We start from the raw sequence: 26,454 nt of genomic DNA, 5'->3' as shown, positions 1-26,454 counted from the left end.
GGTTAGAGAAAGTTTACATTATGTTGGTAGAACACCAACAACTACTTTAAGAGTGTATTTACTCAGGGTTACCAGTTACCTCCTAGTTTTCTCATGGTTATTGTGCCTTATGTTTTTTATCTAAGTTATGATGTCTACCTCTTAAGATTGTTATCAGAATTGTTTTTTAGATTGTTATATTCTAGCTAATTTGGTTGTGCATAGGGAAGGGGGAAATGTGGGTAGTTAGGGTCCGGCGGCCGGAAGATGTCGCGCTGTACGGAAAGGTGGAGCCCCTCCCTTGATGGGCAGTAGCGCGTGGTCTGCGATGTAAGCAAGCGGAAATCACGCTATGGGCCTCGGCTATATAACACCATGTGACTCGACAATAAACGCCATTTGCCATCCACCACATTGGTGTCTGTGAGCCCATGGACCGAGCGGCCTGGGGTTGGTCGCCGTGCTGTTCCTGAACCAGGTTGCCACTGCCCCCTGAAGGCAACACGAGGGCATCTTTGCTGAGCAGGACGCATATGGCAGGAATGTTTCTCTTCACTGTCAAGGCATCAAGGCCTGCCTCAGGCACAATGGGTTCCCAGATCTTGATCTGTTTAAAAAGCATTTTGGTGATCTGGTGGAGTTCTTTGAGCCTCCAAGTTTCATGATTTCCACACATGTAATGTTCTTACTAATGGCCTTGCCTGAGCCAGTGAAAAGGATCTGCCTCACTGAGTCCAGCTCCATCTTGCAAAAGGAAGAGGACAAGGTTTCTCTGCAATTTTGGTCTTCTTATAGTTTTCCATTCTGCAGCACTGAAAAGGAAAAGGGATCCATAAATACTTGTAATTACAGCTCATAAAAATCAGTGTGTGAGCTCCCCCATCCAGGCCAGAACAAGAAGTGCAGTGGGATCCACAGTATTCCAGCAACCTGCACCAACTCTGTGGAGCCTGAGAACCACAGCAGCAGCTCCACTTACTTGTGCTGATGTGGCAAAACCCCACACCCAGCACACGCACGAGGGAAGACAGACTCTAGCTAGAAGTTACTAACTTCTGCAGCCTAAATTACAGACACCACCAGAATGATTTGAGGTCTCTTCAAGCCATGGGAAAAGGATCAGAGCACCTCCAAATAAACACCTGTACCTAATAAACTTCAAAAATAACTGCTGTGCAAAGGACTTCTCATCCAAACGATGTACAACCTCTCAGAGCTATCAGAGTTTGGGATTCTAAAATGGCATATATATAAAATATTACCAGTAATGCCCCAATCGTGCTGAGGTGCCAAGCTGAGCAGCCCTTTGCATCACAGTCTCGCCCTGTGCGCACCTGCAGCACAATCCTCGCCACAGGGGAGCCTAGGCCCCATAACACTGTGAAACAGAGCAAGCTCTTAGGGTTGGAGCAGGGTGACACAAAAAAACACAGGCAGGGAACAGCAGAGAACAAACGGGCAAATGTTACCGGGAAGACAAACCAGTAGTATTGCCCCTGCCCACCACCACCTCTGGACCACCACGCTCCCGCCCAGAGCCTGTCCATTTCCACAGACCCGAGGCCTTGCTCATGCCCAAGGAACAGCACAAGGCCCCAGAGCTGCAGCACCCCGGGGACCAGCTCGGTCCAAAGCACCCATCCCAGCGAGCAGTGCCCCGGGAGGAGGGTGGCTGGGCAGCCCCAAGGGCTCACACACACTACACCAAGAATGGCTGCTCTAGCCACAGGATCGACACAGCCCCCAAGGGTGAAATTGTGAAGTTGCCCTTTGGGATGCCGAATGACTGGACAGGGCAAGAGCCCACTGCAGTCTTCTCAGCCCTCAGGCCCGTGGTCCAAGATACAAGCCTGAGGCATGAGCACTGTCGGAAGCACCACAGATACTTTGTGGGACCAGCCGCAGGAGCCCCACAAGGCTACTGGGGCAGCAACACTGAGCAGACCGGATGCCCTGACAACAGCTTCCACGTGTGGGCTGCGGCTGTCCCTCAGAAAGGAAACACCAGTGTGGTGGTGACCACGGCGTTTGAAACAGCTGGGGCTGAGGCAGGCACCAAAGGACATAAGTGGTGGCCTTGGAGGAAGAAATACCCTGGCAACGTCGAGAACTCCCCAGATTGTGGGGTAAGCTCCCAGGGCACCCATGGCCAAGAAAAGTGGACATGTAGCAACCTTTCACAGGGAAATGCACACTGGTTGGCCAGGCCAGCTCCCAGCTTAGCCTCCTGTACTGGTTTCAGTTAGAACAGAGTTAATTTTCTTCCTAGTAGCTGGTAGAATGCTATGTTTTGGCTTAGGATGAGAAGAGTGCTGATAACACCCCGATGTTTTAATTGTTGCAGAGCAGTGCTTATACTAAGCCAAGGACGTCTCAGCTTCTTGCTCTGTCCTGCCAACAGGCAGGCTGGGGGTGCAGCAAGAGCTGGGAGGGGACAGACCCAGGACAGGTGACCCAAACTAGCCAAAGGGGTATTCCATACCATCTGACGTCATGCTAAACAATATATAGGGGTGTCAAGCTGGGGGAGGGGGGCTGGACTGCTCGGGGTTAGTCTGGGCATCGGTCAGCGGGTGGTGAGCAATTGCATTGTGCATCACTTGTTTATACACATTATTATTAGTAGTACTATTATCATCATTGTTGTTATTATTATTATTATTATTATTATTGTTATTATTACTATTATTATTTTCCTGTCTTATTAAACTGTCTTTATCTCAAATCACGGGCTTCACTTTCCCGTTTCTCTCCCCCATCCCAGAGAGGGAGGGGGGAGGGTGAGCGAACGGCTGCGTGGTGTTTAGCTGCTGGCCGGGTTAAACCACGACAGTCTTTTTGGCGCCCAACATGGGGCCCGAAAGGTTGAGATAATGACAGATCTGACCAGAGTGTGTTAAACTAAAATTGGTATAAGTATTAGACCTGCTTAATAGTCACTTGTCATAATGCTGATTGCTTTCATCTCAACTCTGCTGAGCCTGTTTTCCAAATTGAGTATTATAGCACGTTATTTTCCGTATGTGCTCTCTGTCATGTTGTTTATCCTCTCCAGGCCCTGGTTTCAGACCATTATGGTACTGTGTGTTGTATCAGTGGCTTATGAGACGATGAAATATCTGGTCATGACTCTAACTTGGTATTTGTACTCAGTAACATCTTCGATTCTATACTTTGGAAACGGTATCTCGGAAACTATTAGCAATTATACCTGTTGCCTTTTTTCATCAGGGAGTCAATCTGTGAAGGGGAAAGGGGAAGATATTTTTTCTTATTCGATCACTCTCCCTTTCTCCTTTACCACCCCCTTATCCTCCTTGATCACTCTCCCTTTCTCCTTCACCACCCTCTTATCCTCCGAGCTTGTTACAATAGTTCTCCAAGACATTGAATATCCTTGGGATACTCAGACCAGCATGGTCTTGTTATTATGTCTCCTGAATGTGCTTCAGGTTTTGCTTAAACAACTACTTAGGAAGCTCATCCAGAGATCTGCCCGGAGGCAGTATAGTTGTGAGTGGCAGGGAGTATGGGAGGATATGGGCAGGCATCTAGAGCAGTGGGCACCCCCAATGTTTTGGAAATTCACCCCTGAAGAACTGCAAATTCCTAAAAAACTGGTAGAATGCTTGAAAAAAAAGGTGTCATGACTCTGGCAGTTCCAAAGTGACACAAATCATTGTAACGTGCTGGGGCCTGGCTCATGCCTATCGAGCTGCAATTGATACTACTATCAACTTAGTGATAGACCCTGCGGCCACTCCAAGTCCTGTGAGAGAGCCAACGGCCACTGCGACCCCTACGATGGACTCTACATCTGCTCCAGTTCCTGCAGCCGCTCCAGTTCCAGCTCCTGCAGCCACTCCAGCTCCTGCATCCGCTCCAGCTCCTGGGGCTGGGTCAGAGAAACGAGCTGTAGCAGTGGAAGTTGCCCCTGTAGAGAAGGTGAAAAAATGGTATAGAGATTCAGGTCATTTAGAACGCAGAGAGTCTTCTGCCAAATCTAGGTATAGAGACGACAATGCTGGGCCATCAGGGATTCAGGAGGAGGAAGATGAGGATGCTGAAAAATCAACAGTAACTACCCAAAACCTATACCAGAGTGAGCTACGATATGTGCGAAAAGATTTTGGTCGCTGTATAGGTGAGCAGCTTGTCACCTGGCTGCTCCGGTGCTGGGACACCGGAGCCAATTCTGTGGAATAAGAGGGCAGGGAAGCCAGGCAGCTGGGATCCCTTGCTAGAGATGCAGGCATTGACAAAGCAATTGCAGATGGAGCACAATCTCACAGCCTCTGGAGGCATCTCCTCTCAGCTGTGAGGGAAAGGTATCCCTTCAAGGAAGAACTTGTATGTCTACCAGGCAAGTGGACCACTATGGAGAAGGGAATCCAGTACCTGAGGGAATTAGCCGTAAGGGAAGTGATTTATGAGGATCCAGACCTCAGACAAACATCTAAAGATCCAGATGAAGTCAGGTGTACACGACCCATGTGGCGGAAGCTTGTACGGAGTGCACCATCATCATATGCCAGCTCATTGGCAATATTGGTCTGTAAAGATGATGAGGAACCCACAGTGGATGAAGTGGCTAAACAACTCCGGCAGTACGAAGAAAGTCTCTCCTCTTCCTTACAGGCCTGCGTCTCAGCTGTGGAGAAACTTTCTGAAGAGGTACACCAACTTAAAGAGAATCTATCTTCCTCCCCACCTGAACCAACCAGTGTCCACCGACCAAAAGAGAACACTTGGGAGAAACTTTCTGAAAAGTTCCACCAACTTGAAGAGAGATTATTCTCCTCCGCACCTGTACAAAGCAGTGTCTCAGCTATCAGGGGTAGGTGTTCATCCACACAAGGAAGACAATATGGTGGGTACTCACCCCGTGCTACCCTGTGGTTTTACTTACGAGACCATGGAGAGGACATGAGAAAATGGGATGGAAAATCTACCGCGACCCTAGAGTCACGGGTACGTGAGTTGCAAAATAAAACAATCGTGAAAAAGGGGTTCTCTGAAAAGTTTGCTGCTCCAACTTCCAGCAGACAGTCCTTCAAACACAGAAACGAAGAAGATTCTGACCAGGGTTAGGGGGGCCCTGCCTCCAGCCAGGGGGAGGAAAGGGACAATCGAGTTTATTGGACTGTGTGGATTCAATGGCCTGGCACGTCAGATGCACAGAAGTATAAGGCTTTAGTAGACTGCTGAGATCCCCCCAAAACATAGCATTCTACCATCTACTAGGAAGAAAATTAACTCTGTTCTAACTGAAACCAGGACACCTCCACAAGACCCCAGGAGCCCCACAACTACTCCAGCTCACCTTCACAGCACTGTAGTGCCCCTACCACCAGATACACAGTCTTGTCACTTGCGTCAAACCTGTGGCACCCAGGGCACTGCAGCAGAACTGACCGGCAACAGCATCTGTTCGGTCTGGGATAGGATTTGCCATCAGCAACAGAAGACATTTGTATTGCTGCAGAGCTCTACATCTGAGCACCGCTGCCATCCAGGCCACAGGAGAGGCAGAGCCACTGTCCACAGAGCTTCTGATTTTCAAAAGCTCCAATATTGTAAATAAATAAACTTCTTTATTTGTACTTAAAAGTGTTGTATGGGAGCCTTCCCCCATAGTGTGTGTTGGGGATAAAGAGGGAAAGCGGGCTCAGGAATAGCAGGGAAGGTGTGCTGTCCCACCAGAGGACAAGGTGATGAGGATAAGCCAGGACAAGTCAGCTGCTCTTCCTGGAGCTCCTCCTCAGCCCTGCCCTGGCCATTCAATGAGTGCAGCCTCAGGATCTCTGAGAGGAGCCCTCTGGAGGTACACTACCAAGCTCTGTACTACTGTGTGCCCACAGAGGTCTGCAGGCTACCACAGTACCAAGAATGGGCTGTCAGCTCCTTCTACGGCCAAGCAGGCTTTACACGATGTAGGAAGTTCTTTAGCTCACATCAGCTTTAGCTCACATCAACTTGTGATCAGCTCTGCCTGCACTGTGGGAATGGAGAACTGGAAAGCAGTGTGAGTTGGTGTGGCAGCTGAGGATGTGCCCCAGCAACATGAGATAGCACCCGTTGCCTTCCCAAGACAGGCAGCCCCCAAGCTCTCCCTTGGACTGGCCACATAACAGAGTGAAGAATTTGCTTCTCCTATGTTTTTGTGAAGCAGCCTCAAACTCTTGGTTATTTGGCAGTCATTACTGTTCTCTCCTGGCCCACCCTGACTCCTGGTTGCACACACACACACACACACAGCTGCTTCCCCTGCTCCCCTGACACAGGAGCTGCCCACATCATCTTTGGTGAGAAGTCAGCATTGCTCCAGGGAGCTGTTCCAGGTGCTGAAGCACACTGCCTTAGAGGCTGACCAACACTGAAGCAGGCTTGCTGAAAGGAGCTCCAGCTTGCCTGTCCTGCACCTTGCACAGAATCACCCCTCCGGTCTCATATCTCCTCCAAGCCATGCAGGAGTTTGTGATTTGAAGACTTCCCAAAGGCAAAAGCACTCAGGAATACCTTTGTGCCAGAACTCCAGGCTCCAACCAGACCAGGCAAGGGGCAGCTAACACCCCTCTCTAACTGAAAAAGGATGGGTCACAGCAGCCATTCTGGAAAGCACCAGCAGGACGCAGGGCAGGGCCGCTCACTGCTGCCAGCACAGGGCCAGGAGAATTTCCTGCAGGCGAAGCCCCATCAGGCACAAGGAAAGCCTGTGTGGCAATCCAGGTTGAGCTGTGTGAGAAGCAATCTCCTGCAGATTGCCAAACTGTCTGTACTGTTCACTGCTTAGGGAAAACCACCACGAGCCAGACATGGACTTCGTCTCCCAGGGTTACCCACCTTCCAGCCGACTGCTTCCCTCTCATGCACACTTCTTCATGGAATACCAGCCACAGGCCACGTGGGCAGCACATACATCTGCCCTCTTGAGCCTAGCCAGCCAGTTTGTGCCATAGCTGCACCCATGGGATTAAGAGACAAGTGAGGTAGTGTTTCAGGGCTTTATTATGGTCCACAGTATCAGCAGGAAGGGATTTTTAAATATGTTACAAACTAAGACACATAGAAGTGCACGACCTACAAACAGTGGCATGTTAAGAGAATACCAGGAGTGTGGCTTTGATTCAGGGTGACTGCAGTGCAGCTGCAAAGCCAGGGTACCCCCAAGAGCCTGCGATGTCACTCACAGCATATTCAGTGGAAAGATGCTAAGACGAGTGCAGGCTGTGCTGCAGCATCTCCTGAGTGACCCAAGACCAGCAGAATCCCAGGGCCCCAGCTGTGGTTCTCCATCCTCCCAGCTCTGCCATCACTCTGCCACAGGTTTCACTTCCTTGGCTGCTTCCAGCTGCATCAGTATTTCATTCCACTGGATGAACTGCTTGGACAGAAGCAGGGTCTGGACATTACTCTTAAGGAAAGAGACATAGAAACTTCAGGGAGGAAACCACAGAGCACAGCCCCAGACCCCCTGACAGCCTGAGAGCACCATTACAATCCTGATTCCTTGGGAGATTAAAAAAAAAAAAAAAAAAAAAAAAAAAGGCTACAGGAAACCAGGGTGTACAAAACCTACTCAGACACAAATTTAGAAGTCCTGGAGCTGCCACACAGTGCCACACATTAGTGGGAGTCCAGAACAACTTCTGAACACCGCACAGCACTGCATCTCAAAGGGCTTTTTACAGCATGACAGAAACACAAACACCACTGCACCAGGAAGGGCACTGGCCATTAAACCTGGGGCTGGGGATTGCCTGCTTCCAACATCTGATGGGGTAAGGTGAGCCAAGAGACAGGCAGACATTTTGGTTTTGTCAGGCCCAGAGCACCAGCTGAAAGGATACCGTTTTGTTGTAGTCTTCAAGGAGCGTCTTGACACCATCAGAAAACTGCTTACACTGATCCTGTAAAAAACAAATCCTCAGCAAGCAAGCAGTAAATAAACTAAAGGACACCTGTCCTTCCAGTGCCTGGCAGTTCAGGGACAGTACTGGGACTAAAGCTCAGGCCCTGGCCACTCTGAAAGCATTTCAGCAGATGAGAGAAAAGTTACACAGGAACACCCATGCTCAGGAAGTGCCAAAGCACCTGAGCTTGCCAGCTGTCTGCTTTTTCTCAGCATCCTCAGCTTGCCTCAGAATGAAAACCCACAGGGAAACACTGAAAGGAGGCATTAGACACTGCCCAGGCTACTCATTGCCACCTCATGGTGTGTCCAAATGGGGAAGAAAAGGGCAAAGAGACAACATAGCAGTATTAAAATCCCTCCAGAGACCAGGAGACTGAAAAATTGCAACACTTCAGTGTCCCACTGACAGAGGGAATACCAACTGATTAAAACCACTGCAACTTAAGTGGCATTCAAACCTTTGTTTTGAGGAGGCTTATTGTAGGCAGATTTTTTCCAACTCAGACTCAGGTACCAGAAATCCTGGCTAGTTCTCCCCCTGAAATGTGCTTAAACCTCTTTAAAACTGCAGCATGAATACACTAAACAAATGAAAATAAGTGGTATAAACAAGCAATTCAAACAATTGCAGATACAGGGGCATCAGTGCTGTTAGCAACAAAAGGTTCTTTCTCCCTGCTAGTCAAGACCATCACGAACACTCACACTACCTGCTGCTGCATCTGGATTTGGGAGAGTCGCTGCAGTTTCGCTGCATGGTCAGGAACTACTGAAAGCACAGAACAGAAATCCATTGTTTGTTTTGTATCACATGGGATAAGTTACTAAGACAAGGACCATTCCTTCTCCAAGGGAAAGTCACAGCAAATGAATCCTCAATGAATCCAAGTGCCATGTACCACAAACACCTTTTATACCATAAAAATCCTCTAGCTACACTGTACATCAGGTATCATTACATTTGCTAATGTAATGCTGGGTGGATTAGGGCTGCTGTCGCTAACCTGCTTCCTAACACACGCCACCTCCCTGACCCTTGGTGCAGGGGCCACATTCCCACCCAAGCCATGCTGGGTGACAGCTACAACACTGTAGTGGGTTTACGTGGCAAGGTTTTGGTAGCAGGGGGCCATAGGGGTGGTTTCTGTGAGAAGGATCTAGAAGCTGCCCCATGTTTGGTAAGGGCCCCACTGTTTTCCAGAGCTGAGCCAATAAGCGATGTTGTTTTGCGCCTCTGTGAGAGCATATTTAAGACAGGGAATAAAACGCTGCGCCACACAGCAGCTGGGAGAGCGAGAGGAGTGAAGAACAGCCTTGCAGGCACCAAGGTCAATGAAGAAGGAGGGGGAGAGGTGCTCCAGGCACCGGAGTAGAAGTCCCCTGCGGCCTGTGGTGAGGACCATGGTGAAGCAGGATGTCCCCCTGCAGCCCATGGAGTACCACGGTGGAGCAGGGTTCCATGCTGCAGCCCGTGGAGGAGACCACGGTGGAGCAGGTGGCCCTGCACCGACGGAGGCTGCCGCCTGTGGAAGACCCCTGCCGGAGCAGATTCCTGGCCGGACCTGTAGCCCGTGGAGAGGAGACCACGCAGGAGCAGGTGATCTGGCAGGAGCTGCTGCCCGTGGGGGATCCAGGTTGGAGCAGTTTTCTCCTGAGGGATGGACCCCGTGGTACGGACCCATATCTGGAGCAGTTCTGGAAGAGCTGCTGCCTGTGGGAAGCCCACGCCGGATCAATTCATCAAGGACTGCATCCCGTGGGTGGGACCCCACAGCACAGGGGATGAGAATGACCTAGAAGGAGCGGCAAAGAAGCGCTGTAGACTGACCATAACCCCCATTCCACTGTTCCCCTGCGCCGCTCAGGGGGAGGAGGTGGAAGAGGGTGGATGGGGGGGGAAGGTGCTTTTGGTTTCTTTCCTTTGTTTCTCACTTCTCTAGCCTGTTAGTAATAAGCAATAAATCTTACTATCTCCCTATGCAGAGTCTGTTTTGCCCGTTACAATAATTACTGCGTGATCTTCGTGTCCTTATCTCAACCTTTGAGCCCTTTTCATTGTATTTTCTCCCCATTCCTCTTTGAGGAGGGGAAGTGGGAGAGGGGCTGTGGTGGAGCTCGGCTGCCCACTCGAGCAGAACCACGACAAACACTCTGCAGGACACCGTGTGCTTTCCAGCAGAGATCGGACACGGAACATGAGAGCTAGGTGAGGGATGAGCCAACATACCGCTGCGTTTGTACCTACTTTACTCACACTGAGTTGTGTGCATAGCTGTCCTCGCCTCAGGTCTGACACTCAAGAAAAAGCAAACAGCACAGGCAACAGCTTGGGGGTGGCACATGCAGCTCAAACTTGTGGAGGAACAGGCATACCTTGGATAGAGGCACTGTCTAAGACAGGCTGGAGATTCTTCACCCGCTCCAAGAGGGCTGCTCGGGAAGGAATGACCTGCTCCTCTGATCAGGGAAAGACAAGAAGGAACATCAGGAAAAGCCAAAACAGTGTCTTAGCCCCCACCTCACAGAGGGGCTTGTCCTACTCCGAACTGATGATCAGCTGGGACTGACACTTGTATCCCATCTCCCCTGTTCCAGCTGATCCAGGTGTACAGAAAAGGGCTTTTTTATGGTTTTATTTAGCCTTTTGTGATGCTCACCCCTGGATTCTCATTAACACCTCCACAAAATTTAATTCCCAGACTATATCAAAACAAGGCCGAACCAAGTTTTTGAGGGCAAAAGAGGACAACACTAGAAAATGTTTAACGTACATTCAAACCTCTGGTTTTGTTACAGCCCTCAGAATATTAGAAGTAGGGTAAGGAAAACTGTTCAAGCTCCACTTTCTTTTCAACTTTTCATTAATTTAAGGTTAAACTGATCAATACCAAGATCAGAACTGATTAAACTACAGCACAGACATGCACAAGGGAGCACTAAGGGTGATGGATATCTTTCTACAAGTCACATTTTGGTAGCTCTAAAGAGGGGTCCCTTCTAAATCTTTGTAACTAAGCAAAAAAAACAAAAAAAAAAAAAACAAAAACAAAACAAAACAAAAAAAAACCCACATCCCAATCCACCTTATTAAAATACAACTTTTGCAGTGCTAAAAACCTGTTCCTTCTCACGTGATGCTGTACCTGCCAAGATGAACTGCTGCTTCATGGTGTTTGGAACAGCCATTCTGTCAGCGTACTGAGGGTCAAGGTATTTTATTACATCTTCAACTAAAGCAAAAAATGTTTTAAGGCAAGAAGTAGGAAAGATGTTGTCACTTTTACAAGCGCAATTCCCCCCTGGACTACAGCACAAACCTGCCTGTTTAAGGTTGTTTTTGTTCAGATTCAGGTTTTTCTGCAGCACTCCCCAAGCACTCACTTTTCTTAAACAGGATCTTGATCCTCTCCCTCTTGCCAACGATGTTGCTCAGCGCCACCTGCACCTTCACCAGCTCGTCCACCACCTGCGGGGACGCACAGGGAGGGAGCGGGCCCGCTACCTGCCGCCAGCGGCGGGAACGAAAGCTCGGGAGGGAAATAAATAAAAAATAAAAAATAAAAAATAAAAAATAAAAAACAGGGTGACAGAGCAAAGCCCAGTACCTTATGAGGCTCGCAGACCCCACCGCCAAGGCGCTGCTCCAGCTCATCCAGCCGCCACCACAACCGCTCCAGCGCCACCACCCCCACCGCCATCTTCCCAACCGGTCTGGCAGCAGCCCTGCCGTCTCTTCCGCCTGCCGGCACTTCCACTTAAGGCTGGGCGCTGCCCGTTGCCATGGCGGCACGTTGCTAAGGGATGTCATTGCCATGGCGACGGGCGGGCCGGGGGGGGGTGTTGGGGTTTGGGGGCGCGGAGTCCCCAAGCCCCCAAGCGGCCGGGGCCGCTCGATGCTGATTTGCACTGCAGAGGGAAGCTTTCCGCACCAGGGAGGTCGACAGCTGCCTCGCTCCTGCGGGCAACAGGCTCTCAGAGGCATGAAAGGGGAGAGATGGAGCGAGTGGGGGCCGGGGGGTTTAGAATGGCGGTGTAATAAATATTGTATAATAAGTTTGTTAATCAAACCGGTGGGAAAGCTTGTGGGGCTGTGACAACCCCGTATAGCTGGAAAGTTTCCAGCTGACCATCCTGATAAGAACATGTATAGAACATGTATAGTGCTTGCTCAGCAAGATCGCAACCCGCAACGCAGAGGAAGACTACGGCCTTCATCCTCACGACCACCAGGAGGTCCGAGACGACCCCCTAGCAACAGCACGTGCAACTGCAGGACATACCAGGATATGCCACGTACACCCGGAACAACCAAGCTATAAAAGGGGGATTCTGGCGGGGGTGAGGTGCGCGCCGTTGGTGGAGCGGAGACTCCCCAGCCGCCCAGCGCTGTTTTGCCTGCTTGAATGCTTGCTTAATAAATTTGGCTCTGATAAAGATTATTCTGAGAGTGGTTTTGGTTCCAACCACTTATTGCAATTGGTGCCGTGACTCGGATGCAGGTCATTTTGGTCTGGGATCTGAGCTCGGGGGGGGAGTGCCCCATCTTTGGATGGCTCTCGGGTGACTGATCCCTTGTCCAAATCCTGTACATCCGGACCCTAAATTCGGGCAAGCAGGCAAAAGAAAGCCGCGGTACCCCATAATTTTTGTGCACGAAGATCCAAATGAAGACTCAGGATTGAGTGAATATTGATAAGCGGTGCCGTTTGGTCGGGGTGGGTATCCCAAAGTGCAATTAAATGAGACGTTCCTGGGGAGCAAATTGAGTGCGGACCCTCCTGCAGTGCAGTTCCCATTGCCTGCGAGGGTGTGGGCCACGAACAAAGGGAGCATTTGTGTGAGTGTACAGAAGCACTTTGGAAGATGGGGCAGAAGAAAAGCAAGCCTTCTGACCCCATGGGTGGCCCTAAGGTAGGGTTGGAACGGGCTGCCCAGGGAAGTGGTGGAGTCACCATCCCTGGAGGTCTTTAAAAGACGTTTAGATGTAGAGCTTGGTGATATGGCTTAGTGGAGGACTGGTTAGTGTTAGGTCAGAGGTTGGACTCGATGATCTAGAGGTCTCTTCCAACCTAGAAATTCTGTGATTCTGTGATTCTGTTGCCCGCTATACCGACAGAAAGTCCCTTAGGGTTGATGATTGCCTGCTGGGATGACTGGCCTTCGAGACAAGGCAAGATGAGAGAAAAGATGGTATATTACTGTATGCAGGTGTGGGTAGGGAAACAAATAAAGGAGATCACCTATACTGGCCCGTTTTTGGGTCCTTTGAGGATTGGGTTTGCCAAGCTCTAAATATATATGTGAATTCCAAGGAACCTTTCAGTTCAGAGGAAAGTGAATATGCTGGCTTATGGATAAGATCAGATACCCGGACTTATGTATTTACCCTAAAGGAAAAGGGTCAAGAGAATCCCAGAAGGAAGACTGAGTCCTGAGGACACCACCTTGTCCCCTCCTCCCTATGTCCCTCCCGCTCCTGCACCGGACCCTATCCCTCCTCCTTCCCCCTCCCCCCCCCCGCACCTTCCAAACCCTCCGGACCCCGACCCAGACTCCCTCAGTTCCCTTGGGGAAAATCGAAGAGTGACTAGGAGTCAAAGTAGAAAAAAGGGGCAGTCAGAAGGAGGGCTTTACCCCCTAAGAGAAATAGCTATGGGAGGGTCACAGAACTGGGAATCACTTTAGAAGTAAGAAATGAGGAAATTGCAGTTAAACTGTGTACCCTCGCTGTGGAAGACGAGGCAAAAATCAATCCTGAGGTGTGGTACACTCCTGAGTCAGTGGGGAAATTGGACATCACTCCTTTTGAAATTACTATTAGAAATCCTGAAATCCCTATTCGAGTAAAGCAGTATCCGATGTCACAAGAGGGTAGAAAGGGGTTGCAGCTGGAAATTGAAAGACTATTGAAGCAAGGGTTATTGGAACCCTGCATGTCTCCCCACAACACTCCTATACTACCCATTAAGAAGTTAGATGGCTCTTACCGTTTAGTCCAAGATCTAAGAAAGGTAAATAAGAGAACAGTCACCAGATTCCCAGTGGTAGCTCTTATAAATTAGACCACACAATTTACTGGTCTATTGAAATTATTTTATTAATCAAGTAAGCAGACACAAGCAAAACAGCGCTGGGCGGCTGGGGAGTCTCCGCTCCGCAACAGCACGCAACTTCCCTTTCCAGGGTTGCTGTTTTATAGCAGTCGAATTCCGGCTTATCAGGACTTGTTGAACTGGCTGAGGCTGCGCAGTCTATTGTTGAGAGGGGGGTCGTTGTTCCTCTGCTGGTGATCATGCGTTGTGCTCATGTTCAGGTGGGGGAAGTGAAGCGGCAAGCAGGATGTCTGGTTTCACTCAAGGATGTTTACCCAATATCCCCTCCTGCTATCTGCTTGCTTAATCCTCCCCTTTACCAAGGCCGTTAAATTGTACAACCTTATCTCCTCAGTAGATTCTTTAAATTCTCAAGGACAATGAACAAACCCCTACTAATTTATCACAGTAGCCAATCCGAATACCTTGTTGAGCCAGCTTTCCCCAGAACTGAAATGATAGTGTTATAGACTTGAAGGATGCTTTCTGGGCTTGTCCCTTAAAGGAAGAATGCAGAGGTTACTTTGCCTTTGAATGGGAGGATCCTGAGACCCATCGGAAACAGCAGTTGAGGTGGACCCTGCTTCCACAAGGATTTATGGAGTCGCTGAACTTGTTCAGGCAGGCCCTGGAGCAGGTATTAAGCACCTATGAACTAAACCCAGAAGTAACGCTGGTGCAATATGTAGATGACCTGTTGTTAGCAGGGGAGAGTCAGGAAGCTGTGAGGAAAGAAAGTATTAGGTTACTGAACTTCTTAAGCTTAAAGGGACTAAAAGTATCCAAATCCAAATTTTAATTGGTGGTGCCCAATATATGGGCCTGGCGGTGTGTCTTGTGATCCTATTTTTTTCTCTTAAATGCTTTGAGTGTGACAAGAAAAAGGCGGGAGCATTATCTAAGTAACTAACAGTTGAGAAGTGTTGGTGTATTTGCTGTGGTGTTTGGTCAGTTTCCCAAGTACTGGGGGGGGAGGGGGCTGACTGATTATCGAAGCGGTAGAACGGAGAGAGTCATTTCTTTGGTGGTTCGGGCTTGAGCCCTGGGAATTTGGTAAGAAGGGGGAGATCGAGTTTATTTAGGCATCAATACCTTTTAAACCCCCATATTGACGGATACACAGGAGTGATTCCTTGTTTTGTATGGGCTTCCTAACAAAGTGCATGAGAAAAATTGGCATTCGGCTTGAAATTCAGTCCTGTTGAAATGCAAATTTTGTGGAAAAGGTGGTAATGTTTGTCTAGAAGACAGAAGGCTGAGTGCTTCATCTGTTTTCCTGAAGTCCCAAGGATTTATGATTGGAACGGGGCTCATTAATAATCTGAAATAGTAAAGTTTCTATGTGGGAAGAAGAGTTTAATCCCAGAGAATTGGGACATTTGGGAAGATTAGGAAAAGATAGTAAAAACCTGCAGTAAAAAGGTTTGTGTGGAAATTGTGATATTGTATAAACTTACTTTAGGATAGAATAGAACTTGTGATTAAAAGTTAGCAAGGACAAAGTAAACAACATCTTGTTATCTGTAGACCTTCTGTTACGTTTAAGCATTTTGTTATTTGAAAACACCCCATTATCCGTTAACCCTCAGTCAGGCTGAGACTTGAGATAACTTGAGTCAACTGTCTGTTATGTCTTGTTAACTGAGACATCCTGTTATCTGCCGACCCTCAGTTAAACCGAAAGACAACTCAGCATTTTTACAGCTTGGAAAACAACTGATTAAGAAAGTGCATTACGAGGAAGACCTACGGCCTTCCTCCCAAAGCCCACTGCCCACATCCTGGAGACCCTGGCCCACAATTCTTGGAAGGCTTTGCGCAAGCGCAAGGACTGATAAGCTAATTAGCATACGAAGCAAGAGTAGGCGGGGTTAGGTAATGAATATGTATAGGCGCTAATAGAATATTCGTTGTCTCGCTGTATAAATATGAGATAGTTTGTCACTTCAAACATGCACGATAGGCGGAAAGATCCCCCGTGCATCCAGCGCTGCAATAAAGAATATACCACTTAAGGAAATTTCGGCTTTGATCTTTAAATCACTACCCCCATCACTTTTTAGGGTTTCATTAGTTAATTTAATCCCTGAAGCTTTACAAGTCAGTAATGACCTAGCTGTTCCCCAGTGTATTGGGTTTGATGGCAAGGTTCGGGGGGTGTGAGGGGTGTGGGGGTGGGAAACTGCAATGGCAGCCCCCGTGAGAAAAACCCAGAAGCCTCCCTGTGGCAGATAAGGGACAATTTCATCTGGCCCCAAAGGGGCCCACTGCTGCCCAGAGCCAAGCCATGAGCAACACAGTCCCTGCCTCTGAGAGAGCACATCCATGAAAACAAACAAACAAAAACCTGGTGCTCAACAGCAGCTGGGAGAGTGAGGAGTGAGAAACCCCCCCCGCAGACACCAAAGTCAGTGCAGAAGGAGGGGGAGGAGGCGCTCCAGGCGCTGGAGCCGGAGCCCCCCTGCGGCCGCTGGAGAGGCCCATGGTGGAGCAGGCTGTTCCCCCCTCCTGTCTGATTAAGGAGGTATTGGGGAGGCATTGGGGAGGCAAGGACAATCCCCAGACATGGACTGTATATCTCGAAACAAGACACTGGAACTCATGATAAGGAAGCGGCAGACGGACAGAGAAACAAACGTAAGGACTATAAATCTCAAAACTGGACATTGGAATTCATTATAAAGATACAACAAACGGAAGAATTAGCAACAACCAGCTCTTGCAATTAAGAAACCTGCCAATTCAGCAGATTCCTGACCAAAGGTGAAAAGTACACTGTGAGGAAGACTCGGGGTCTTCCTCCCAAAGACCCCTGCCCACGTCCCAAAGACCCCTGCCCACAATTCTTGGAAGGCTCTGCGCAGGCGCAAGGTGCCAAAAGGCTAATTAGCATGAGAAGCGAGGGAAGGCGGGGATAGGTAATGCATATGTATAGGTGCTTGTAGAATATTGATAGATTGATTGTATAAATTCAAGACTGCTTTCCGCTTTTTTGCGTCAGGCTATGGGAGCTAATGGACCCGCTAGAATTAAAGTACCCTTCACAACTAATGAACTAGATGCCTGGAAGGAGGCGGTGAAAGGGTATCGAGATGATCCAGAGGCGGTGGCTAAAAGATTTGAATTGATTGTGAAAAACTTAGACCCAGACTGGAAGGATATAGAGATAATGCTGGCTGCATTATCAGAAACTGAGAAACAGCTAATAGTTAAAACTGCTAGAACGCAGGTACAAATCCAGGTAGCCTCGGGAGCCCTGCCCGGCACAGTGGAAGTACATGTGCCTAGGGCGGACCCTAATTGGGATTATAATGATGAGAATGATTATAGAATGCTGAAACGATATCAAGAATGGATTAGGATTGCTTTAGAAAATGCAATACCTAAATCTGTGAATTGGTCAAGACTATATACAATAAAACAGGGGACCTCAGAAACCCCATCCGAATTTCTTGAAAGGCTGAACGCAGCAATGCAGAAGTTTACCACTATAGACCCTTCCTCTGAGGGGGGTAGACTTCAATTAGTATCCCTATTTTTGGGTCAGTCGGCAGAAGATATTAGACGAAAGCTTCAGAAAATGAAAGAACCAGACGTAAGGGATTTGGAAAGATTAGTAGAAGAAGCCTGGAGAGTGTTTAGAAATCGTGAGGGGAATGAAAGGCAAAAGTTAGGTGAGACGATTGCAGCAGCCACTGTGGCAGCCTTACGAAAGCAGGAAGAATCTTTTCGAGGCAGGAGAAGGGGGGGGGAAGGTAATACGACTCCCCTTGCGGGCTGAACAGTGTGCTTACTGTAAAGAGATAGGACACTGGAAAAGGGAATGCCCGAAGCGGCAAGAGGAAAACAAGCTATTAATGGCTACAAAACAATGAAGGAGACCGGGGGACTCTACCCTAGCAGATCCACTGGTTAAAATTAAGCTAGGGAAATTGGGTCGGGAAGTAGAATTTTTAGTAGATACAGGAGCTACATATTCAGTGTTAAATCAGAAGTTGATGCCTGAAGATAAAGATTTTGTGACAGTGGTGGGGGCAACGGGTAGGCACGAAAAAGCTTTCTTTTTAAAACCATTAGAATATGAATTGGGGAAGCAAATGGGAATACATAGGTTTTTGTATTTGCCGGGATCTCCTAGATCTTTATTGGGACGGGATTTATTAGAGCAATTAGAAGCTGAAATTGTCTTTGAAAAGGGAAGGGTAGAGTTAAGAGTAAAAGAAGACCGACTTATAAGTGCACTAAGTTTGGTATTGATCCAAACCGATTCTTTTAATGAAACCCTTCCAGAAATCCAAGATCAAGTTTATCCAGGGGTGTGGGAATCTGATGTCCCTGGGAAAGCGAAGAATGCTGCACCAATAATGGTAAAATTAAAACCGGGAGAAAAGCCAGTAAAGGTTAAGCAGTACCCCCTTAGAATAGAAGATAGAAGAGGAATAAAAGATACAATAGATAAGTTTTTGCAATATGGGTTACTGGTCGAGTGTGAATCGGAATATAATACTCCCATCTTACCAATTAAGAAACCGGATGGGAAGAGTTATAGGTTAGTACAGGACTTAAGAGCAATAAACAGGATCACTGAAGACATACATCCTGTGGTAGCAAACCCTTATACACTATTGACCAAGTTAAGGGACAAGTTGGTCTGGTTTACCGTGCTGGACTTAAAGGATGCCTTCTTTTGTTTAACCTTGGCCCCGGAAAGCCGAAACCTCTTTGCCTTTGAATGGGAAAATCCTGACTCAGGACGAAAAGTACAGTTGACATGGACAGTGCTTCCTCAGGGGTTTAAGAATAGCCCCACGATTTTTGGTAATCAACTTGCAAAGGAGCTTGAATCCTGGGAAGCCCCCAATTCTGCAGGGGTCCTGCTGCAATATGTTGATGATCTCTTGATTGCTACCGAAGACAGGGAAAGCTGCATACAGTGGACGGTAAGCCTCCTTAATTTCCTAGGAATGAATGGATACCGGGTTTCACAACAGAAGGCACAATTGGTTCAAACCCGCGTGACGTACCTGGGATTTGAGATCTCAGGAGGACAACGTGAATTGGGGACGGAACGCAAAGAAGCAATCTGTCGTACCCCAGAACCACAGACTGTTAAAGAATTACGAACTTTCCTAGGAATGACAGGTTGGTGCAGATTATGGATCAACAATTATGGACTAATTGTAAGGCCTTTGTATGATTTAATTAAAGATAACTGCATAAGACTAATATGGACAGGAGAAGCCCGAGCAGCCTTTAAGAAGCTTAAGAAGGAGTTGATGCGAGCCCCAGCTCTTGGTTTACCAGATTTGTCTAAACCTTTTTGGTTATACTCCTATGAAAGGCAGGGTATGGCCTTAGGGGTACTAGCACAAAAGTTGGGACCTTACAAAAGGGCAGTGGCTTATTTCTCCAAACAATTGGATGAAGTAAGTAAAGGATGGCCAGGCTGTCTGCGAGCAGTGGCAGCCGTAATTATGAATATACAAGAAGCCCGGAAATTTACAATGGGGCAGAAGATAACAGTGTTTGTCTCACACACTGTGTCAGCAGTTTTAGAACAAAAGGGGGCCCATTGGTTATCTCCTCAGAGATTTTTGAAATATCAAGCAATATTGGTAGAACAGGACGATGTGGAAATTGTGATAACTAATATTGTGAATCCAGCCTCTTTTCTTAGTGATGCTCCGGCGGAACCTGTGACTCACGATTGTTTAGAAACTATGGAGACTGTGTATTCCAGCCGACCAGACCTTAAGGAGGAGCCCATGGAAGATGCAGAAGAAACTTGGTTCACGGATGGGAGCAGTTTTGTTACGCAAGGGCAACGTAAAGCTGGATATGCTATAACAACTACTCAGCAGGTAATTGAGTCTAAGCCTTTACCCCCTGGAACATCAGCTCAAAAGGCGGAGATAGTCGCTCTCACGAGAGCATTGGAACTGGCAGCTGGAAAAAGGGTAAATATTTGGACAGATTCTAAATATGCATTCGGTGTGGTACATGCTCATGGAGCGATTTGGAAGGAACGTGGATTACTGACTGCTCAGGGAAAACAGATAAAACATGCTGAAGAAATTTTAAAATTGTTAGAGGCTGTAAAACAACCAGAAAAAGTGGCTATTATGCATTGCCGAGGGCATCAAAGAGGATCCACTGACTTCGAGATTGGGAACAGATTGGCTGATAAAGAGGCAAGAAGGGCGGCGGAAAGAGGCCAAGTGGAAGTGCTTGCTTTAATACCAGACGGTAAAATTCAGACATTAGAGAAAGGCCAGGCTCCTAAATATTCAAAAGAAGATTTAAAGTTGATCGAGGATCTAAAAGGGAAGCTGAATGTTGATGGGTGGGCTCATTTGAAGGACAACAGGGTTATTATGCCCTCTAATTTGGTGTGGCCTATGGTTTTGGGGGAACACAATAAAACCCATTGGGGAGCCGATGCCCTGTATAAACTATTAAATCGAGTCTTGGTAGCAAGAAATCTGTATACCACAATAAGGCAGGTAACCCAACAATGTGACACCTGTATGCGTCATAATCCCAATACAGGAAATAGGGTGACGTTTGGTGTCATTGATAAAGGGAACTATCCTGGGCAGCATTGGCAAATTGATCTCTCGGAACTGCCAAGAAAAGGGGGGTATCGGTACCTATTAGTTTTAACAGATACCTTCTCAGGATGGCCCGAGGTCTTCCCTTGCAGAACTAATAAGGCTAAGGAGGTAATTAAGGCACTGTTGAATGAAATAATACCCCGATTCGGGATCCCAGCAACCATTTCCTCAGATAGAGGCTCGCATTTTGGTGCACAAATTGTTCAGCGAATAAGCCAGGCTTTAGGGATAGATTGGCATCTTCACACTCCTTATAGACCCCAAGCGAGCGGACAGGTGGAAAAGATGAATCATTTGATTAAACAACAAATAGCCAAAATAGGACAAGAAACTAATTTGACTTGGCCTCAAGCGCTTCCTCTAGCGCTGCTTAGAATTAGGGCGAAACCACGCTTGAAAGAGAATTTGAGCCCTTTCGAGATACTGTATGGTAGGCCCTACACATCCTTATTTAGTGGGGAGGATCTAACACAGTTGGGTTCAGAACATTTGTATAACTATATGATAAGCCTCCAGAAACGATTGGACCTAATAGCTAAGACAGTCTTCGGAGCCCGAACCCGAGGACTAGACTTACCAATTCATCCTATTAAGCCAGGGGATTATGTTTATATAAAATTATTTACAGGTCGCCCATTGGAAGAGAAGTGGATGGGACCATATCAAGTACTACTAACAACACATACGGCAGTCAAAGTCAAGGAGCAAGCAGCTTGGATCCACTATTCAAAGGTGAAGAAGGCCCCGGCGAGGATATGGACCACGACCCCAATCGGACTGGCAAAATTGCGTTTTTCCAGATCCTAATGATTGTGGGGGTGTGGTTGTCAGATTTGGGATGGGCAACTTGGGACGAGAACTTACACCTGACCTTAATACAAACTGTATCTCAAGTGATTAATAAGACGAACTGTTGGGTATGCACCCATCTACCAGAGCATGGGAATAAGGGTGTATCATTAATTGGGATTCCCTTGCCTGCAAATTTATCTTGGACTAATTTGTGGGAAAACACATCTTGGGGTCGAAAATATGAAGAAGTTTTGGAACTAGAAGTGAGTAGCTTTGTGCCGTTGGAATCTTACTATGTATGTGTACAAAGGTGTAACCCACCTAGGGGTATGGGGAAACAGGATTGTATAAATACGGATACTACTTATGTGGGAAATCAGACATCTTGTAATCGAACAATTGATATTAGTACGACTAGCGGCTGGGCAAATTCAACCAGCTGGCCGGTTCCAGAAGGAAAAGGGTGGTATTGGCTATGCAACGATATAGCCCCTAAGGTCTTGCCTGAGAATTGGAAGGGAACTTGCACTCTTGGAGCGGTAGTCCCCAATATGACAGTACATGATGTAGTGCCTCGAGGTTACTTGAGAAATCATATGCGGAGAATCAGATGAAAAATTAACAATCCATTGATAGAGAGACACACCGCTTTTCATAGTTTTGTTCGATGGTTTATCCCATGGTTAGGAGTGAGTGAATTGGAAAAGGCAATAGTTAATATTTCTGCAATTATAGAGAAGTTAGAAAACAAAACTCTGGATGCTATAAAGGCTCAACAAGAAGAGATATCTAGTTTATCACAGGTAGTATTACAAAATCGGATGGCCCTAGACTTGTTACTGGCCGCTCAAAGGGGAGTCTGTACAGTAATAAACACAAGTTGTTGTGTGTATGTAGATCAGAGTGGAAGGATCTCTACCGACCTGGAAGAAATATGGAAGCAGACAAGAGTCCTACATGAGATCAGTAAAGATGATCTTTCGTGGAGTTTTAGTGAAATATGGAATAAGTTAACCTCCTGGTTGCCCAATTTTCAATGGTTGAAACAAGTGTTCATTGCTCTAATCGCATTAGTAGTGTTAGGAATATTTGTGTGCATGTTGTTTAGATGCCTGTTTTGTTGTGTTACTGTAAATAATGAAAGTATCTGATGCAAAAGAATTTGCATGGGAAAAGAAAAGGGGGGATTGATTAAGGAGGTATTGGGGAGGCATTGGGGAGGCAAGGACAATCCCCAGACATGGACTGTATATCTCGAAACAAGACACTGGAACTCATGATAAGGAAGCGGCAGACGGACAGAGAAACAAACGTAAGGACTATAAATCTCAAAACTGGACATTGGAATTCATTATAAAGATACAACAAACGGAAGAATTAGCAACAACCAGCTCTTGCAATTAAGAAACCTGCCAATTCAGCAGATTCCTGACCAAAAGTGAAAAGTACACTGTGAGGAAGACTCGGGGTCTTCCTCCCAAAGACCCCTGCCCACAATTCTTGGAAGGCTCTACGCAGGCGCAAGGTGCCAAAAGGCTAATTAGCATGAGAAGTGAGGGAAGGCGGGGATAGGTAATGCATATGTATAGGTGCTTGTAGAATATTGATAGATTGATTGTATAAATTCAAGACTGCTTTCCGCTTTAGGTATGCACGATAGGTGGAGAGATCCCCCGTGCATCCAGCGCTGCAATAAAGAATATACCACTTAAAGGAATTTCGGCTTCGATCTTTGAATCATGTCCCCCTCCCCGATGCTTGGGAAACTGACCAAACACCACAGCAAATATACCAAAACTTCTAGACTATTACTTAGATAATGCCTACATCCCCTTTCCCTGCTCATTCAACTTCAAACAGCTCTGTTAAATATTACATGCCACACCTTTAACACCTTCAGCAACCCTTTTAACACTTCCTTTATCTTTCTCCAGCCCGTACTTTTCTAATACCAGCACCAAAGGCTCAGTCAGGGTCCAACTTAATTCCATACCTTTTCCCTCCAAGATACTGAAACAACATATCAATATAGCATATTTCATCCCATTTTCCTTCTTTCCTCCTTCTTCCACTCCGGATATTCCTATTTGAAGTGGCCAGCCTGGCCACACTTAAAACATCTTATCAAAGCCTGTCCCTGCTAGGATTCAGGCCACAATACAGGCAGCCTTCTTTGCCTGCCATTCCTTCATCTCTCTTCCTCTCCTTTCCATCCTGGCCCTGACTCCCCCTGAAGATTTTCTTCATCTTTCTCCAACCCTCTGCCTCACTACCTGCTGCACTGTGAATACCATTAGTTCTTATCTCCCCTCCGGACACACACCTCCAGGGCCTCCCACAGGAGGGTCCCCCAGTGACTGTTCACTACATCCCCCCACCTTCTGAAGCATTTTCTGCATATTTTGCCAGGCTTTAATCACACAATGACCTTTCAAGAGCCCTTAGGATACCGGGTCCTCAGGTCTCATCCCCGAGTACTTTCTCATTCTGACCCCAAGTCTCTCATATGATTTCTGTGTTGCACACTATTATTATTCCAGCCAGGATTGGCAAGTGAGTATTTCTGCCCTGCCGGTATTACCCCTGGTCCTGGAGGATGAGCTCTTTCCCATTCTTGTATAGCAGCTCTCCTCCTGATCATTCCCATTTCTTTCCCTGGAAACAAAATACTTATAGACATAATTCCGTTCCCCCAAGAGTATAAGTCAGGTCATAGGAACTGGTCTAATTGTTCAGCTAGGCTGTTGGGGTCCTCGAATAAAGACTTCCTCTCCTTCTTAAAAGTCCTAACCTCTCTGCTGGTAAGGAGGGGGGGTAGTTCACCTAAGAGGATACACAGTTAGTGTTAGTACTGTTAGTATCAGGGAAGGCAAAATTCTCAATATATCTTCTACCTTGTTCTAATTCTTGCCAGAGCCTAGAGTACGATCCTTCTCTAGGGACAGTGCTAATTACAGTCCCTGTCTCCCTTCCTGGAGTGACTGCTGCTGCCACCGGTTCAATATTAAGATTATAGGGAGCATAACTTGGCTCCTTCTCCGAAAAAGGAATCTTATTGTTTACACATAAATTTAAAGCCTGGATTTTCATCAGACCCGTATTTTGGCCAAAATACTGCTGTTTCCTTAATTGGTTCTTTTGTCCAGACTGATACACAATATTTAACCTTTTATTTTTAATTTATTATTTTTATTTTACAATCCCTCTAATTTTGGGATTATGTTTCCAATTTCTTATCATTCTTCAGGAAGAACTATTAGTAGGCACTCCCCCAGGGATATCTCCCTGTCCCCTGTAACTCATATTTTCCCATTTTTCCTAACCCTCGCCAGTATGTGCTACAGAAATTTCCCTTCTGCAGTGTACCACACACTAACGTTCCAATTCTGGAAAATGGGGGTGTACTGCCAAGCACCTCCCCGTGCAAGGGTTACTGCACACCTATGAGTATACCAGATTCCCTGGTGTACTTCCAAGCACGTCCCCGTGCAAGGATTACCGTACACCAAATTTCCCTGGTGTACTACCCACCACTTTCCCGTGCAAGGGTTACCATACATCAAATTTCCCTGGTATCGTGCCAGCACTTCCCCGTGCGAGGACTTACCATACACCAGATTTCCCGAGACTCTTCACACAGAGTCTAACCCGACACCCAAGTCAATACTTAATATTCTTACCTTGGTCTGTGCACAGAGTAACCAGTTCAATTCTTAAAAACCTGGAGTGCCTACCTTCTTCCTTTCCCCACTACTTCATGGATCCTGCCTCTTTAACCAGTCTAGGGCCCTCTGTCAGCTTTCCGCAGAACCGCCACCGTCGATGCACAGGACCGCTGAAATCAGCAGGTCATGCCTTCCTGCTGCTGCGGCGGTGGAGCTCCCCAGTAGGTGACTGGATCCCGGACGAGCCCCCAAATTGTGAGAAACACTCTATAGCCAACAACTTAGGCTCAGGCGAGGATCTCAGTGAAGTAGTAATTTGTTCGCGATTGCAATGGTGGGCGCCCCACAAGCAGGAGAGTGCACCGACTGGTTCCAAAACACAGTTTATATACTTTTTGATGACAGGACCCTCCCCTGTTTCCCCACTGAGTGGGTAATCCAGGTTCACAATCTATCTGATGCTTCACAAACAAAGCACGGCTTTCAGTCGCCAGCCTGTTAAATTTCAGATTTCTTTTGACATTTTTACTGCTTGAAGTGGTAATGTTTCTTCACTTATCTGACTTGACATAACACCGTGATTTTCACCTAATTGTCCTAAGGAGTCTGGTTGTCTGTATTTTACAAGGTCACCTGCTTAAGCTTTCTTATCACTGTAAGCATATCTCAGTACCACATTCCTTCTCTCTAAACAATGTAACTCTGCAAAAACAACATTTCTATTCCTACATAGGGCACACACTTTACTTCTAAAATAATAAAATTATTATGTCAATCATTAGGTATTCAGTGGGAATACCATACTCCGTGGCACCCACAAAGCACAGGGAAAGTAGAAAGACTGAATCAAATAGTAAAACAACAATTGGCTAAATTAATGATCGAGACACAAATGCCCTGGACGAAATGCTTACCATTGGCACTTTTAAACATAAGAACTAAACCACACAGTGAGACTGGATTATCTCCATATAAAATGTTATACGGTATGCCTTATTCTCAAGGGATGCCTCCAGGGAACAATGTAGCTGAGGATCGTAGCATCCAGAAATATATAATTACTCTTGGAAGGAGATTACAAGAGCTAAGAGAAATTGGAATGATGGCTCAAACACCACGTTTAGGATTTGCTATTCATAAGATACAACCAGGAGACAAGGTCATGATAAAAACCTGGAGGGAAGAATCATTGAACCCCTGATGGGAGGGACTGTACCTTGCTTTACTTACTACTGAAACAGCTGTGAGAACAGCAGAAAGGGGTTGGACCCACACATCCAGAATAAAAGGACCAGTAACTACTGAAACTTGGAGGGTTGAGTCCACTCCTGGGAAACTGAAACTCAAGCTAAGGAAGAACTAATATTCTGGCAACGAGGCTTTGCATGAATTAAGGA

At 47.0% G+C, this 26,454-nt stretch overlaps 1 protein-coding gene and 2 long non-coding RNA genes across 6 annotated transcripts in view; 2 read left to right on the top strand and 1 right to left on the bottom strand.

Moving 5' to 3' along the window:
* LOC311426422 overlaps nt 1-26,454 on the top strand; it is a 566,016-nt gene that overhangs the window by 329,581 nt on the left and 209,981 nt on the right. The window lies entirely within an intron of this gene.
* LOC311426404 overlaps nt 1-26,454 on the top strand; it is a 103,195-nt gene that overhangs the window by 41,237 nt on the left and 35,504 nt on the right. The gene's annotated exons all lie outside the window — the stretch shown is intronic.
* LOC311426335 (dynactin subunit 3-like) lies at nt 6,970-11,643 on the bottom strand. 4 transcript variants are annotated; one of them, XM_084502781.1, is made up of 7 exons: nt 11,500-11,643; nt 11,276-11,360; nt 11,038-11,124; nt 10,268-10,351; nt 8,605-8,663; nt 7,830-7,889; nt 6,970-7,381 (listed from the first exon to the last, which is right to left on the bottom strand). In XM_084502781.1, the coding sequence occupies exons 1-7, from the start codon at nt 11,590-11,592 to the stop codon at nt 7,292-7,294; spliced, it is 558 nt and encodes a 185-aa protein (XP_084358907.1). In that variant the 5' UTR covers nt 11,593-11,643; the 3' UTR covers nt 6,970-7,291. The 4 variants fall into 4 exon arrangements, with proteins under 4 accessions (XP_084358907.1, XP_084358908.1, XP_084358909.1 ...); XM_084502782.1 differs by having other exon boundaries at nt 8,605-8,660; XM_084502783.1 differs by lacking the exon at nt 11,038-11,124.

Source organism: Aythya ferina, assembly GCF_964211825.1.
Source record: "Aythya ferina genome assembly, chromosome: W".
NCBI lineage: Eukaryota > Metazoa > Chordata > Aves > Anseriformes > Anatidae > Aythya > Aythya ferina.
This window is presented reverse-complemented; position numbering and strand designations above follow the sequence as displayed.